The sequence below is a fragment of the Nicotiana tomentosiformis genome, chromosome 1, assembly GCF_000390325.3.
Source record: "Nicotiana tomentosiformis chromosome 1, ASM39032v3, whole genome shotgun sequence".
NCBI lineage: Eukaryota > Viridiplantae > Streptophyta > Magnoliopsida > Solanales > Solanaceae > Nicotiana > Nicotiana tomentosiformis.
This window is the reverse complement of record NC_090812.1, coordinates 100,181,610-100,198,697: the sequence shown is the minus strand read 5'-3', so window position 1 is coordinate 100,198,697 and position 17,088 is coordinate 100,181,610. Positions and strand designations below refer to the sequence as shown.

Here is a 17,088-nt window from a genome sequence, read left to right as displayed (position 1 = left end):
AACATTTATGTGTAGTCTCCTCATTTATGGATTAATCATTTTGAAATATGTATTCTAGACTCATGTAATGTAGTCTGCTTTGGGATTTAATGGTAGGTATTAACAGACATGTATGTCTGGACTCATATGTAGTCTGCTTTGGGATGTAATGTAGCCTACAATGTGTTCTGCTTTTTTCGTTCTACAACACACGACACACTACATCATTCTTATGTAGGCGTTAACAGACATGTATGTCTGGACTCAATGTGTAATTTTCTATTCTGAATTTGTATGCTAGGCGGTCATCACACAATTAATGCACGCAATATAGATTGAATTAGGCCGATAAGCCGCCCGATAAGAGCTAAACCGATACCAATCCGCCCGATATTTTATCGGATGGCTAGCGGATTAATACATTTAAAAGCCGATAACCGTTAAGCCAAACCGTTAAGAGTAATTAACCGCTCAATCCGCCCGATAAGCAGCCCTAGCTAGAAGAGAAGTGCGAAAACTACCGGTAATAATGCCACATCGTCTAACAACAAGGAACTAGGAATGTGAGAATACCAGACTAGTACAAATACTACTAGTACGACTAGAAGTGACTCTCGACTACCTGTCAACCCACAACCCTAATCCTTCACACATTCCTATCGAGGGTCATGTCCTCGGTAAGCTGAAGTCGTGTCATATCATGCCTAATCACCTCTCCCCAGTATTGCTTAGGCCTTCCTCTACCTCTCTTCTGACCCACCATGATCAACCTCTCACATCTCCTCACTGGGGCATCAGTGTCTCTCCATCTCAGCCTCGATTCCTGCAACTTGTCTTCCACAAAGGCCGCACCCACCTTGTACCTAATAACTTCATTCCTAATCCGGTCTTTCTTAGTATGCTCACCCATATCAACATCCTCATCTCTGCTAGTTTCATCTTCTGGACATGAGATTTCTTGACTGAACAAGCTCTATACAACATAGTCGGCCACATTCGAGAAAGTATAAATAAAATAGTACTTGGGAGAAAAAGATATATGAAATGGAGTAGCGAAATGGATGATAATGTCTCTCTTGAGCGTAAAACCGATAATGTCTGTTTATCAAATTGATTATCAGGATCCAATTAACTAAGAGGGAGTTTGAATTTCAAAGTCATAAGAATAGGTAATGCTCTAACTTCTGCTATGATCTCTTTGACGTTAAATTTCTGTATCACTCTCATATAATCAATTTTTCTTATTTAAATTTCCTGAAGAACTTCCAGCTACAGAAATGGAAGCATTTAATCTTCCTAGGGCAGTAAAATTGAGGTAATCAAGACAAAGTTCAGTTCTGTTGCAAGTCTTTAGTATATTTTGAAGAATTCGCATGACGTAACCATACCTCTTTCGCACTTCAACAAGGTTTGTTAGGGTAAATGTAAGGTTGATGTAATATAGTTAGCAATTAATTTTATAGGTAAAATTGAGCTTTTTTATGAGTTACTGTACTTCGCTTTTGAAATCACAGCACCATCTAACATCGATCAGCCACTAAAGATGCTAAGAGTTTTAAAAGATTGTTGATTTGATAGACATTTCTGCTTTTAAGCAGTTTGCAGTGTAGATCTTTCCCTGCTTGTTATCTATATATTGTGTGTATTCTTATATTGTGAAACCAATATTATTCTCAGATTGTATCAGCTGAATATCTGCATCACTTCCTTTATTTATAGGACAGAAACTTGGAGGAGTGAGGACTTAATTATATTAAGCCCTAGTCCACATAGCATTAAACAACCTCTCAAAAGCTGTCACAGTTGAAGGGTCTTCTTCAGAGAACAGCAATTGGTTAATGATGGATTAGGCAAATTAATTCTATTCTAGAAAGGTCTGGCAGAGTTGCTAGATAATCTCTTTAGTTTTTAAGCTGCCCTCCTTTGATGCACTAATCTGGTAGGGATTTTCTTTGACCTCCCTTAGACTTATCACCCTTCATCTATATTGTGTAGCTCGTGCACATTAATATCTTTGTTCTTTTCATGATTTTCATCAATTTTGTAAGGTTCGTCGGTTGCATATTAATCTGCTGTAGACTGAGGAAACACTGATAAAATAAGGCATTAGGTTTGTGAAGACACACCTGAATTTCTCAAAGATTCCCAAGTAATTAAGAAAAAAGTGAGGAGAAAACTAGGGTTCTTGAAAGATAGATAAATAAATGAGTACAGTTCAAAAATGTGATCCCACATCTTGGGAAGACTTTTCTTGACTAGCTGAATGATACTCAGAAAAAAAAGGAAAAAAGAAAGATAGAAAAGGGTACTGGAACACGTTATTGTAATCATTTTATCCTAATACGGTATTCATACCTTAAACGAATGGAGAATAGGGGCATGGTCCACTATGCAACAAATAGTCAAACATTTTAAATCTTTGGAAAATCCAGGATGAGTATGAGAATGTAGTTTCAACCAGCAGCGTGCGTCCTGACATCTCTCTGGCCATTTGATAGTTATCAGTAGGAAGGACGAACCAAGTGCTGAGGTATTTTATGATGCATTAATAGAAGCCTGGATTTGTTCCAAAGTTCTTCCTTTGGTTTCAGGTACTATCTTGATCACAAACAAAATTGAGAGTGCATTGACTGCAGCATAAAGAATGAAAGTACCTGCAACCAGTGAAACTAATGTGAGCATACATATCTAACCTTTAGCTGTCTTGATATGCAGTAAACAGTTTATACCCCTCCCTTGTTATTAGTTTCTCCTTTCTTCTGTCAATCAATGTTAACCATGATGGATAAATGGACTTACCCGCCAAACCCTATCTTCAATCAAATTTGCTTGCAAGTTGCAAAACTAATTTCCAATATAGGTTCCTTAGGCACTTTTTTTTTTTTTTTTACTTTATTGCATGATTCTCATTTTTACATTACTCCTGAGATGATATTTGTGGCAACCGCTTACCAAAAGAGTTCCAGGTCATGAGGAAGTTGAAAGTGTAAGAGCATGCCCATGCCCCAAACCAATTCACTAGTGTTGCAAGGCTCCCCGCAGCCCCTTTAATATTTATAGGATATATCTGCATGAAAGGTAATTCTTAGGCTCGACATGTCTCAAATGTTAATAATAGAGGATAGTACAGATTTTACATACCTCCGACATTACAACCCAGGGAACTGCTCCCATTCCTATTGAAAAGGACCCGATATAGACCTGCATTTGAGAATGATTATTATATAAACTGGAAGGAAAACCTCCACTTTTTCCACATGGTTGAGGGAGAGTGGGGATCGGGGTAAGCTACTATGAAGAGGACAATCAGAAGGGATAGTGATGGTACCAGTATGCCTGTTACGGCAAGTATTGGTGCTTCCTTTACTGCAATTTCATGTCCCTGGTCAAATAATAAATATTTTGGTCAAAATGTTCAAGAGACATGCTAAGAATTTTAAGCAGTTCAGGTTTTAATGTTAACCTTCAGATAGAATGAGGTTCCTGTTAGTATACAGCCTATGACAAGTCCTGTTGCAGAAACCTGCAAAGATATGGTTATCATTATATTTGGTGAATGCAACGGGTAATATCCTAAAGAAAATGGATTTCTTTTCCGAGATTTACCAATAAAAGAGGCTTTCTTCCAGCTCTGTCAATTAAGACTGCACCCAATGCGGTGATGGGAACCTGATGAAGAAAATAAAGTAAAGTGAATGATCCATTATAACACCAGACCTTAGGAGGAAGATATCTAACATCCATAGAACTGAGAGGGTAAGAGTTGAAACCTGTATAATTGCATAGATTATAGTTCCGACATCAGAGGGGAACCCTGGAAAAGGAATACAGTTAAAGAACAAATAACTTTATGGTTTAACACAGTTCTTTGCTTTAAATTCTTGAGCTGAAGGGAAATGAAATGAGATGTCATATTTTACAGGCCTTCAATCTTAAATTGGGACTATAGATACAAATGGCGAAGAAAGTAGGCTAAGGAGATTAGTGAGGTTTCAAGTTCTAAACATTATCTTCCTCATCTGCTTATCACATTAGGTGATTATACAATGTTGAAGGTCCTACATTTCTTGTCGTGTAAAGGATGATATTTGACAATGAGGGATTTCTACCTGAGGACTCAAATATGCTACCGGTGTAGAAACAGATTCCATTGATTCCACCGAACTGTTGAAACACCATAAGTCCAACTCCTACCTGGCCATTGGTTTGTCATAAACATAAATTAACTAACAGTTTCAGCTACCAAGTTGTCGAAAAACAATATGTGGAAAAGGAACTTTACTATGAGTGAGCTCAAGTATCTTCTTTGAAACAAATCAAACAAGTTGACTTTGGGAAGCTTTTCAAGGGTTTCTATATAATCCTGTCAAGCAAATCAGATAAGTAATATTAGGAGAGTATTTTGAGGAAACCTCCGAAGAATGAAAGAAACTGAAATTTGAGTTTCCCAGAATAATGAACCTGGATTTCAGCTGCCTCCTCAGATATGTCAGCATCTTTGCCTCTAAGTCTACGGAGTGCAAGTTCAAACTCCTTTTGATGTCCTATTTTTGCCTACATATTTGATGGAAATGTTATGTCATTTTCTAGATTTTACCGACAGGATGAACTCTTAGCCGTTGAATATTGTAACTCACCAACCACCTAGGAGACTCTGGAATAATAAATAGACCGAAAAGGAGAATAGCACATGGAATTAATCCTGAAAAAAGAAAATCAAACCCTTAGCACTTGAATACATTGTTCATTGTGGTTATTTCTCAGTTTTTCTTTTGTTCTTCTTTTTGCGTGTCTTTTCCTTGTAGTAGCAGATAGCTCTTCCTAGATCTCACAATACAACTTAATTCTAAAACAAACCTGTTAATGCCAAAGCTCTCCATGTCAGCATAGTTCCTATAATGAAGGCAACTGAGACTCCACAACATATCATCAACTGGAGGTGTAGAAGTAACAAACTGTCAAGGGAGGATAATCAACAGCCAACAACAACATCTACTCTATAATCTGTAAAAGTATAGTATGTTTCTTCCTATTTAGCTTTTCTTTATTTTAGTGAAGACTGAAATAACCACGTTGTTTTCAGTTTATCTGAACTAAAGAAATGGTGATATACATTACTCGATAAATAATAGAAAATGTTGGAGTAATAGTCCTAGTTATACTATATTAAAATAGTGTCTCCTACATTTCAATAACCTTAGGACACAAAGTTAAAGGGCAGTAGTCTTGTAGAAAAACAATGCGCAGGTTTTACTGGCACTGGAGTACTGTTATTAGTTCAGCTATAATATGATAAGATTAGCGACCAAAACAATTTAAAAATGGTTATTACATTTAGGATAAGAAGTTGAAAAACAGAATTAGTCGAGGTGCACAAGTTGGCCAGAACATCACTGTTATCAAAAATCTATATAACTAAGATTGAAAATTTTCAAGTAAAAGCATTCTACTATAAAATTGCTGTATGGAGCACAGGTAGAAAGTGTACTTCTTTACCTGGTTTATGGTTGTCAAAGCTCCTCGTAAATCTCTAGGTGCAATTTCAGCTATAAATACAGGCACCTGATTTGTAGTTGTCAGGGAAATGTTGGAATCAAGAAAGTTGAAAGCACACTATAGTTGGATATTTTGATAAAATCTCTAGGAAACAGAGTATGTACCACGTAAGAAAAAACTCCCATTCCATATCCTGTTGCCAATCTTCCAATGTCCAGAGAAAGAGCTCCCTTTGAAGAGGAAAAGATAGTTATCAGTTTGTAAGACCTATGAAGCAATACTGTGTCATGAATAGGAAAAGAGAACTTGTAATAAACCTGAGCAAAGTAAATGGCCAACCACCCAGCAACACAGAAAGCACTTGACATTCTCATTGCCTGTTTGCATGTTACACATAGTCATATAATTATCAGGCTGTAATAAAGAAGATATATGGAGGTGTATACTGTTGTATTTAGAATATACTCCAGGCTTACCCCTTTACGGCCAATATAATCAGCAATGGGACCGCTTGTGATTGCTCCAATCATCGCACCAAATGTCAATATTGAGCCAAAGAGCGAGAACTGCATAGTACAAATGTTGAACACATCTAAGGTAAAGTCTAATACAAGAACACAGGCTAAGAATGCCAAATATTCTTATAACAAGAAAGGTATTCCATTAAGGACTGAAGTATTCTAAGCAAGGTAGATTCTTGACATCATGTTAGTTTTCTTTCCTCTAGTAAAACCACGTTTTCCAGAAAATTAACAAGTCCATACAAACATTTGTGTCTTATGCTAGTTCGTTTTTTATTTGTATGGAATAACTATTAGGCTAATTGCAAGTATATTGAACTTTTCTTGATCAGACTAACTAGAAAATGCTCATCTAACCAAGTGAATGAGTGAAGGATTTAACTTATATATACCGACAGTGCAAAAATAATTTACACTTATCACTATACTTGATAGTAGGTTACTTGTTATCACTATACTTGAATCTATTATAGTAGGTTACTTGTCTTATTTTACCCGTTACTAATTTCATACTACCTATAGTTATCCTTTAGGTAACCTGATAGTTTAAAAAATTGATTAAATGTCAATGTATAGAAGTTATACTCGTTGAGTGAAAGTATACTGTAGAATTGCAGGCATGTAATTATCTGTATAGAAATTTACAAGCCAGCCAAAGTTTCTATGCGCTAGCTTTTTTCCTTGTTTTTACTGTATATAAAAGAAACAGGTACACTCCTTCCAGAAAAGTAGATAGTATGTACACTTCTTGCTTACCTCTGCTATAGATAAATTGAGATCTTCTCTGATGGCTGATTGTGTTGGTGATGAATAGCCAGCCTGAAAAGTTGAGAAACGTCACATTTGAGAAGGGAGAAAACGAGTGATTTAAGTTATATACACTAACTAACAGTGCAAAGATTCTTTTACACTATCAATCGACATAGTTTAACTTATTAAATCATATTAATGACCATTTTTATCAGGTTATTAATTAATGTTTGCCATAAATATTATCTTACGAGTAATCTGATTGTACAAATATTTACATCGTCAAGTACATAGAACTTAAACTAAGAAAACAAGAGTAGACCCTTGAATGAACTAGTCAGAGAGATGAACTTACACAAGATCCAAATGCAAAGGAACCACACACAGCCACAAATGTGGTGAGGTAAACCATGCACCTGTTTTGCTTCTTCTCATAGCAGCCATTCTCTGCCTGTTCTTCTGTTACCCTTTTATATGTTTGAGTGATCAGAGGAGCTCTTATCTCTTCGTGTAACCTGTTCTCACTCTGCTCTATATCTTCCTTCATATTTGGTTTGGAGTGTTTGGTTCAAATAAAGAAGTAAGAAGATTTTTAGAGGCAAGGACTATAAGTGAGGAAGAGAAGCAAGAAAGGAAGGGAGTTTTTGGATGAGCGCCATATGCGTATTTTTATGCTGTGGAAGTTGTACACATGGTTCCTTTCTAGGAGTATTTAATTTTCTAGGTGTAATCAGATCTGCCTCCCAAATATTGTGGCGATAACAATAGTAATATTTTTAATGAAATGACTTGGCAGAGCTAGAACTGACGTGTGAAACTGATTAAAGCAACAGAAGTTACCTTTTGGAGCTAATCACATTTGAGTTTTGAATCGAACTTTATATTTGTGTAAATAACAAGTATACCTTGAATTAGATATACATTTGAGAATTAACTCTTCGAATCAGCGTAAACGGCGTTTAAATTGTGGATTAGACGCTCATTGAAAAAAATCTTGTTTCTATGTATTTGGTCCACTTTGACAGTGACCGATTAATTTCTAGAGCAGACATATCGTTAATCCCCTTTCTTACGTTTTTCTTTTTTTAACCCCTTCTGATTTGAGCCATTTAAGATCCATTAACAATTATTTGAGTCGTCAAATCTGGTGTAGAGTGGTCTTTATTCCGTGTCCTATAAATTTGTCGTTGAGTTTATTGATTTATAATCAAAATATATTCTTTGTCGTACAGCTCATTTATCTTTTCATTTAATGCTGTATAAATATCTTAACAAAAACAGTGGTCCTTATCCTAAGCTGCTAAGCTTTCTCCTTTAATTTTTTATTTATATTTGTCATGGCATAAGCCCATGACACGCATAGGCAGATGTAGTCATATAGCAACAACTTCATTTAAACTTCTAATTTTTGCTTGGAATACAAATTTATATGCAAAAATTTACTGAAATTGAAATAAATTGTGGATATGAATCCATAACTTTCAGTATATATTGAGTTTAATATTAAGAACTTTAAAGGTTGAACCCATAAAGTTTAAATCCCGAATCCACCTCTGATGACATGTATTGGCATTGACACCCTGTCGATTGACTCTTGCCTTGTGTCAATTAGCGGGTAAATACAGTATTTCAATGTCTGTTCTACAATGCTTAGCTGGTGCAGGCTATCGTCTTCTCTCTCCCTTTGATGTCTACTCAATCTAAACGTTGGGAACGACTGAAAGCGTCTGTTTCTAAACCCTATGGTTCACATCGATTACCCTTAGAATTCAGATTGGGTCCGCTTTGGGTCTAGGCTCGCATGAATTTGTCTTTCAGGTTGCGCAACCTCTGAGCCCCAAAAACGTGTGTACCATTTGAACTTGTGTCATGTCTTATAAGGTTCTTCACTTTCCTCTCCCATTTCGATGTGGGATTCGCTTAAGGTCATGACCTGTGCACCCCTTCTTAACAAGTTTGTCAGTCTAGAAGCCAGTCAGTCCTGCTTAATCTGCCCTCATCAGCCTATCCTCCGTCATGGGCATCACATTCACCCCCTCGGGACTCAGTGTCCTCACTGAGGTTTGCCCCACCACCTTCTCAAAGATGTGAGATTTGCCTAAACTCGATTGGCCGCTGAGGTTTGCCCCGTCGCCTTTTAAAAAGATGTGAGGTTCGCCTAAACTCAGTTGGCACTCAGGTTTGCCCCACCATAGGTAGGCCGACAAAAGGACAAAGATTAGCTGAGTAATAGTATGTTTTTTGGGCTATTCTGCATATGCCAATTTTAATATGGTAATTTCCAACTCAAGATACTTCAGCATCTGACTTGGCATCTTATTTCAAACGTAGTTCCAATCGACAAGAGGTCATTGGTAGGCTTTGATCCAATCTTTCTGGCGTTAAAACACATGATATGTGTGAAAAAAAGTATTTTTTTTAAAAAAAGGACCAATTTATGCATATAGAATTGCAACTTGCTGCGTGATCTTGACAGAGATCAAGATCAAATTTGATTAGCCAACTAGTTTCTTTTTTATTCTTGAAATTTTGGTTGATTAGGACAGTAAGGTATCCAAGGGTATATGTATTAAAGAAAATAGGGTAACTTGTGGCAGCCATTTGATAAAGTTTTCAAAATTTGAGTATGACTTTTCATGTATCATGCTGGCGCATTGCGAAAATATCGTAGAAAATGCAAGGTAAAATATGGACTTTTCATTCATTTATAATTACCTACCAAGATTCAAGAATATCGACAAAACTCTCCTTAATTGAATGGGTCTACAATGTACTTGGAAAGTTTGCTCCCTACACCATAATGGCAACTACTCTATTACTGTCATTGAGTTGTCTTGCAAGTGCAAGTTGCTGTACACTATTATTTCCCAATTTTCATCTGACCCTATTTGCACTTGTAGGTAAGTATTGGGATAAGTGTGATTTTTAGAGAATTTACTGTTTTAGAAATCTTGAATTTGTCACAAAACACAACTTATTAATCATCGGAATAACATCGATCTAGATAGATCATGCCCATGGATATAGAGAATTCAAGTAAATTTTACTCGCACCGGGCACCAAACCGAATTAATACCTCATAGTTAAGTCATAACTGACAAATATAACTTGTGATAATTATGTTTGTGCGTGTATATATATATATATATATATATATATATATATATATATATATATATTCTATTGATGTGAACACCCAATGGCGTAAGCTTTTACTAGAATATACATGTGTGTATCAAATAATTTGAGATTGATGTGTATTAGTAATAGAAGGTACTGCGAGCAGGGGTGTTCATGGTTCGGTTGAATCGGTTTTTCCCTAAAAAGAAATCAAACCAAGTAAGTCGATTTTTCAAATATTGGAACAAAACCAAACCAATTAAGTCGGTTTTTTATCGATTCGGTTTTGGTCGGTTTTTCGATTTTTTTCGGTTATTTATCGAATTTTTTTCTTAAATATGAGACATACACTACCAAACACATATTCCGAAAACTACATTTTCAACTAACACTATCAAACCAATTGCTCTTTGAGAAATCTATCATTTACCAAGATATATTAATGATGATTGAATCAAATGGTAATGAATAATTTAAGTACTCAATTAAAAATCGATTATTTTTAACATGAAATAAATTCTTCTACTTAGCAAAAGAAAACTACCAACCAAACTAGAATGTAAATACAAAGAATTAGATTATTATAATAGTAAAAAACTAGACTAAAAATATAAACGACTAATATGTACCATAAAATTTTAGAACCTTTATATAAAAATATAAATATATATATAAGTGTAATAATAAATTTAAATAGCTACTTCTATAGTCAGTTTGGTTCGTTTTTTTTTATTATTTTTTGATTAAAATCAAAATCAAATCAAATTTGATTGGTTTTCAAAATTCAGAATCAAAACCAAACCAAACCTAAAAAGTATTGATTTTTTTGATCAGGTTGGTTCGATTTTTCGAATTTTTATGAATACCCCTATCTGCAAGATAGTAATAGTTTGTTAAAGGAATTTCTAGAAATTATCTTCTGATTATATATAAGTTTATAAGCACGAGCAACTATAAAAGTTGTCTGTCAAAGTACAGCTACATAACCAGAGGCTTATCTAAGTTGAATGATATGGATTATGTGAACCCATATTCTTCGCCTTAAATCATGTATAATAATATTATATTTTTTTCAAAATTATTTAAATATATGTGCGTGAACCTATGCTCAAAGACTCTTATGGTGCAATTATTATTGGGTGCATCTCTACAAGTGAAATTAACGGTTCAAATCTCACTCTGAACGATCTTGTTTTCGGCGGAGTATAAATAATTTTGAACCTATAATTTCAAAAGTATAGTGAATTCATGATAAATGACTAAAGTTGAACCCATCAAATATAAATTTTAGATTCACCTCTTCATGACAGTATACATATCCTCTTGAAATTCTAGATTCGGATATACCTCCAATAAGATGAGCATATGATCAGTGTCAGATCCGATCGGTTTTTAATAATAACAAGAAGGCATGTCTGTTTTAATCACATGGGGTTGAACCCATTTGGCTTTTGTTAATTCTCCATTCAAGATTATATAATGTGCCAAATCTAACGTCTATATTCGTATGCATCTTAAATCTGATGCTCATAGAAGTTAAGAACGTGATGCAGTTTTGAATTTAATCTGAATACATCACTAATTATCTTTTTTAGCTAATTAATATTTTCTCCGTCCAAAAAAATTGATACTTGTTCTTTGACCACAACTTTTCATGTACCTTTTAAATATTTTGAGTTTTTAATTATATGATTTATAATATTTTTTTATGTGGTTTTCAAGTTTATAAACTTTATTTAAAAAATTTAAAGATTTTATACATAAACTCATGGTTAAAGTTAAGAAGTGCGACTCCCGAAATCTATAAAATATTACATTAGAATTTTTTTATTTTGTGCTGAAACTTTATTTTGTTTCACAATAAAGTGGGCCCAAAGTTTTGTGGACCCAAATGTGTGATAATTTGGTCCACTTTATTGTGAGACAAAACAAAGTCACACACAATTAGCCAGCGTTTGACCATAAATTTCCAAATTTATTTTGAAAATTCTGATTTGGGTGAAGTTTGATTTTAAGATGAAAATGTGTTTGGACTTGATTTTTTAAAACATATTTCACTTTTTATTTGAAAAAACATGAAACATAACTTATACCCACAAGTTCCAAAAACTATCACAAATACCCAATAGTACCGAACAAACAAACTTGCTATCTTGTATATACATAGCCTTCATTACTCAGATTACACATAGGAAGTCATTACTCATATTACAATCATGCCTATACCACAACCTACAACTAAAATAATTAGCATCAGCATTTCATGCATTAGAGTACAACATAACAAAATAAAAATAACAGTTAGCTCAATTTTTCTTTAAGTCGTTAAACCATTCGACTTGATTTTTTTCGGTCATATGAACGAATATCTTGCGAAAGCTGGGGTTAAGCAAGAAAGGCACTGCTGGTGAAAATTTTTCGTTAGCTAAACCATGTTTTTGCAAAGACAAATTGCAAGTGGGTAGTCACAGCTTCCTCAGAGTAGATATCAATCTCAGTTTCTTTCGAGAGCAGATACAAAGAAAGAAGCAGGAACAAGAGCAGAAATTGAGGTGATTATTTAAATGTGGGCTCTTTTACAAACTATAAAAGTTTGGGATAATATTTAAAAATTTTAAAAAATGTAATGGTCATGTTTTGGCCCAAAATCAGTAATTGAGGTAATTTTGGGATTTGAGATTTAGGATCTTGCCAAAATGTGAACAAAATTTATGGCCAAACATGTGTTTGCCAAATAAATCTCAAATTTATTTTGGTAAAACTCATGACCAAACGGGTCCTTAGTGTCAGTTGGGTGAGATACATAGTAAAGTTTTTCAGCACATCAATATAATTCTCCCAGCATATATATGCTCTTTAACCTCTTCTCTTTAAAAAAAAAAAAAAAAAAAAACTCTTTTCTTGAAACCCGTATTATTATTAGTCGTTTACTACTACTTACGGTCCCAAATATTAGTCGTTTTGGCTAATAAAATTTATTTTGAAATATATGATTTTTTTGGAAAATCAAGAAGTCATTTGTCACTTCTTTTCCAAATCTATCCTCAGTGCTCCAATTAGAGAAGTGTAAATTAAGTGAGATGTTTAAGGCATAGATTAAAAGAAATTTTGACAATCACTCTTATGATTAAGGTTATAATATATTTTTCTTAAGAGATATGTGAGAACCCGAAAACCTTAAAGGGCAAATAATGTGGACCACTGTCACGACCCCAAATTCCCTTCGTAGGAGATCGTGATGGCACCTAATCTCTAAGACTAGGTAAGCCTATTATCGCGGAATAATCATAAATATCTGAAATAAATAAACTACAATTCAAATAATTACAACTCCCAAAACCCGGTAGAAATAAGTCACAAGCTTCTAAAAATTTATTCTCAATGTTTCTATGTATCAAGGTCTAAAGAAAAATAAGTAAGCAACATAAAATGATAGAAGGGGACTCCGTAGTGTGCGGACGCTGGCAGATATACCTCAAAATCTCCGTGCGCAGATAACTCACTGACGTCTAAACTGGTAAGATGTACCTGGATCTGCACAAAAAGATGTGCAGAAGCGTAGTATGAGTACACCACAGCGGTACCCAGTAAGTGCCAAGTCTAACCTCGGTAGAGTAGTGACGAGGTCAGGTCAGGCCCTATTGGAGAATAGATACTGACATGGAAAAATGTTTAAATAATTTAATAAGATAAAATGACTATGGAAATGATTCAAATAGTATATCACATTTAATGACACCAAATAATTGCAAATAATATCTCGTGGAATCAAAACAGAATTCCTTTCAACTTTATGAAAATCACAACAATTAATCGAAGGCAACTATGGCCATAAATCAATATCAACAAGTGCACTATCGAGGTACCGCCTCGTAGTCCCAAATCATAAATAAATTCACAATATCTCATTTCCTTATCTCACCGCGGGAGCCTTCACAATTTATTTTAAAGAAAACGTTTTTCCGAAAATAGCATCCCGCGTTTTAGCCATCCTTATCACACCGCATGACTTCTAGTAGTTCCTCCCTACTAGCCACGCGTATCAAGCCACCCTTATCTCACCACATGCGTTTCGATACCCAAATCTTATACCACCGCATGCGTATCAATATCACAATATATCACAATTTGCACCTCAAGTGCTAAAATAATTTAACGTGCCAATATAATTCAACAACAATATTTTTCAAAATAAAGAGCTCATGGCTCATGCTAAAATAAGTCATCAATAATATTTTTCCACAATAAAAAGCTCACGGCTCCATCACAATGAGTTCAAAAATCTTACACAAATATTCAGGAATAAATAATTCAGCAAAATAATATTTCAAAATCTTTAATACGTTGCTTCAATACCAAATTTAAAATGTTAAATATTTCATATTAATAATATTTAAATTTAAGAAAATTAATTTCAAATAATGTACAGAATAAAAGGAACTAAGTTTCAACTAAACATGTAAAACAATTAGCAGGAAAAGGTCAAGCAAATTTATAGTATACAAATCAAATTAATGATGGAAAATATAACAAGATTTAATAAATTAATTAATATGCAACAGTGATCTTCACAATTTAAAACCACAATCCTTTACATTTAGTCCGTGTACACACTCGTCACCTCGTGTACACGACTTTCATCACATTATAATTAATACCAATCCTAGGGAAAAAAAATTTCACACAAGGTTAGACAAATCACTTACCTCGACTTGCTTCAATTTAACTAAGTAGTATGCTTTTTCCTCGATTTTCCGATTCCGGTTGACTCGTATCTAGTCATAATTAATTTGATACAGTCAACAAAAATTATAGAATTAATTATGTAAGAAAATACTATATTTTTCAATAAAAATCCGGCGAAAGTTATAAAATATGAATGCACATTTAACTACGAGTCTAACCATACCAAAATGACTAAATTGCAATAAAAGTTCGACCCTCAAATCCTCAAATCTATCCAAGAGGGTTTTCAAAAATTTTCAACTTAAATCATCAATTAAATATTAAAAACAGTGATAGATTCGGGTAATCTAACAAAGATTAAGTTAAGAACACTTACCCCAACGTTTTCTCTGAAAATCTCTCAAAACTCGCCTCAATCCGAGCTCCAATTCGTTAAAAATGGAAAAAGGGACGAAGTCCCATTTTCAGAACTTAAACATTCTGCCCAGGCTTTTACTCATCACGATCGCGAATATCCACACGCGATCGCAAAGCAAAAATTACCACTGCCCAAATTAACTCTACGTGATCGCGTATATCCTCACGATGTCACAGAGCACAGAATTCTCAGCTCTACGCGATCGCAGTCCTCTTCACGCGTTTGCGAGTCACAACGTCTCAAAGGTACGCGATCGCATCCCGCTTCATGCGATCGCGAAGCATAAAACTTAGCAGCCCTCAATTAACCTTATGCGATCGCAAACAATGCCACGTGATAGCGATGCACAGCTTGCCAAACCTATGCGATCGCGGTTAACCTCACGCGATCGCGAAAAACAAAATTAACACTGCCTCAACTAAGCCTACGCGATCGCGAAGAAGGTTTAAAATACCAGAAATCAGCAGCTACCAGTAGTGCCAAAATGAAGGAAAATACTCTGAATACCATCCAAAACACGCCCGAGCTCCTCGGGACCTCAACCAAATATACCAACAAGTCCTAAAATACCATACGGACTTAGTCGAGTCTTCAAATCATATCCAACAACACTAAAAACACGAATCACTCATTGATTCAAGCCTAATAAATTTTGAAACTTTTAATTTCTACAAACAACGCCGGAACTTATTAAATCAAGTCCGATTGACCTCAAATTTTGTATGCAAGTCATAAATGACATAACAGAGCTATAAAAGTTTTTAGAAATGGATTCCGACCCCGATATCAAAAAGTCAACTCCCCGGTCAAACTTCCAAACTTAAATTCCTATTTTAGCCATTTCAAACCTAATTTCACTACGGACTTCCAATTAAAATTTCGATCACGCTCCTAAATCCAAAATCACATACGAAGCTGTTGGAATCATCAAAATTCTATTCCGGGGTCGTTAGCACATAATTCGACATCCGGTTACTATTTGAACTTAAACTTTTTATTTTTTATCAAAATTTCATATCTCGGGCTAGGGACCTCGGAATTTGATTCTGGGCATACGCCCAAGTCCCAAATTACGATACGGACCTACCGGAACTGTCAAAATACTGATCCGAGTCCGTTTGCTCAAAACGTTGAACAAAGTCAACTCAGTTGAGTTTTAAAGCTCAAATTCATAGTTTTTTTTATTTTTCACATAAAAACTTTTCGGAAAATTTTACGGACTGCGCACGTAAGTCGAATAATGATAAATAGTGCTTTACGAAGTCTTAGAACACAGAATTAATTATTAAATTTAAAGATGACATTTTAGGTCATCACATTCTCCACCTCTAAAACAAACGTTCGTCCTCGAACGGAGTTAGAAAAAGTATCTGAGCTAGTGAATAAGTGTGAATAACAGCAGCGCATATCATGCTCGGTCTCCCAAGTTGCCTCTTCGACGGATGACCCCTCAACTAAACCTTCACGGAAGCAATGTTCTTTGACCTCAGCTTTCGAACCTGCCTATCTAAAATGGCCACTGGTTCCTCAACATAAGATAGATCCTTGTCCAACTGAACCGAACTGAAGTCTAACACATGAGACAGATCGCCGTGATATTTCCGAAGTATGGAAACATGGAATACCGGATGAACTGCAGAGAGAATAGGTGGTAGTGCAAGTTTGTAAGCCACCTCTCCAATTCTCTCAAGAATATCAAAAGGCCCAATATACCTAGGGCTCAACTTGCCCTTCTTCCCAAACCTCATCACACCCTTCATAGGCGAAATCCGGAGTAATACCCGCTCACCAACCATGAATGCAACATCGCGAACCTTCAGATCCGCATAACTCTTCTGTCTAGATTGGGTTGTACGAAGTCGATCCTGAATAAACTTAACCTTATCCAAGGCATCCTGAACCAAGTCTGTACCCAATAGTCTAGCCTCGCCCGGTTCGAACCAACCCATTGGAGACCGGCACCGCCTACCATACAAGGCCTCATACGGAGCCATCTGAATGCTCGACTGATAACTATTATTGTAAACAAACTCCGCAAGTGGTAAGAACTGATCCCAAGCAACCCTAAAATCTATCACACATGCACGAAGCATATCCTCCAGTATCTGAATAGTGCGT

The 17,088-nt window shown here is 35.2% G+C and overlaps 1 protein-coding gene across 1 annotated transcript; it reads right to left on the bottom strand.

Annotated features, from left to right (window-relative positions):
- Window positions 1-2,144: 2,144 nt before the first annotated feature.
- LOC104107734 (sugar transporter ERD6-like 7) lies at window positions 2,145-7,440 on the bottom strand. The gene is made up of 18 exons (XM_009616613.4): window positions 7,102-7,440; window positions 6,753-6,815; window positions 5,952-6,041; window positions 5,793-5,852; window positions 5,640-5,705; window positions 5,476-5,541; window positions 4,837-4,912; window positions 4,617-4,681; window positions 4,441-4,533; window positions 4,262-4,342; window positions 4,089-4,173; window positions 3,750-3,793; window positions 3,586-3,648; window positions 3,443-3,502; window positions 3,308-3,361; window positions 3,121-3,180; window positions 2,932-3,046; window positions 2,145-2,633 (listed from the first exon to the last, which is right to left on the bottom strand). Exons 1-18 carry the CDS (start codon window positions 7,291-7,293, stop codon window positions 2,515-2,517), a joined length of 1,452 nt encoding a protein of 483 aa, XP_009614908.1. The 5' UTR covers window positions 7,294-7,440; the 3' UTR covers window positions 2,145-2,514.
- Between the last annotated feature and the right edge of the window lie 9,648 nt (window positions 7,441-17,088).

Bases quoted from the DNA above. Each gene is read 5' to 3' on its own strand.
- LOC104107734 (XM_009616613.4), bottom strand. From the start codon at position 7,293: ATGAAGGAAGATATAGAGCAGAGTGAGAACAGGTTACACGAAGAGATA. The intron at 4,682-4,836 runs GTTTGTTTTAGA...TTCTTTTTTCAG, and splicing joins GAGAGCTTTGGCATTAACAG to GATTAATTCCATGTGCTATT. The intron at 3,047-3,120 runs GTATGTAAAATC...CCTTTCATGCAG, and splicing joins CCTGGGTTGTAATGTCGGAG to ATATATCCTATAAATATTAA.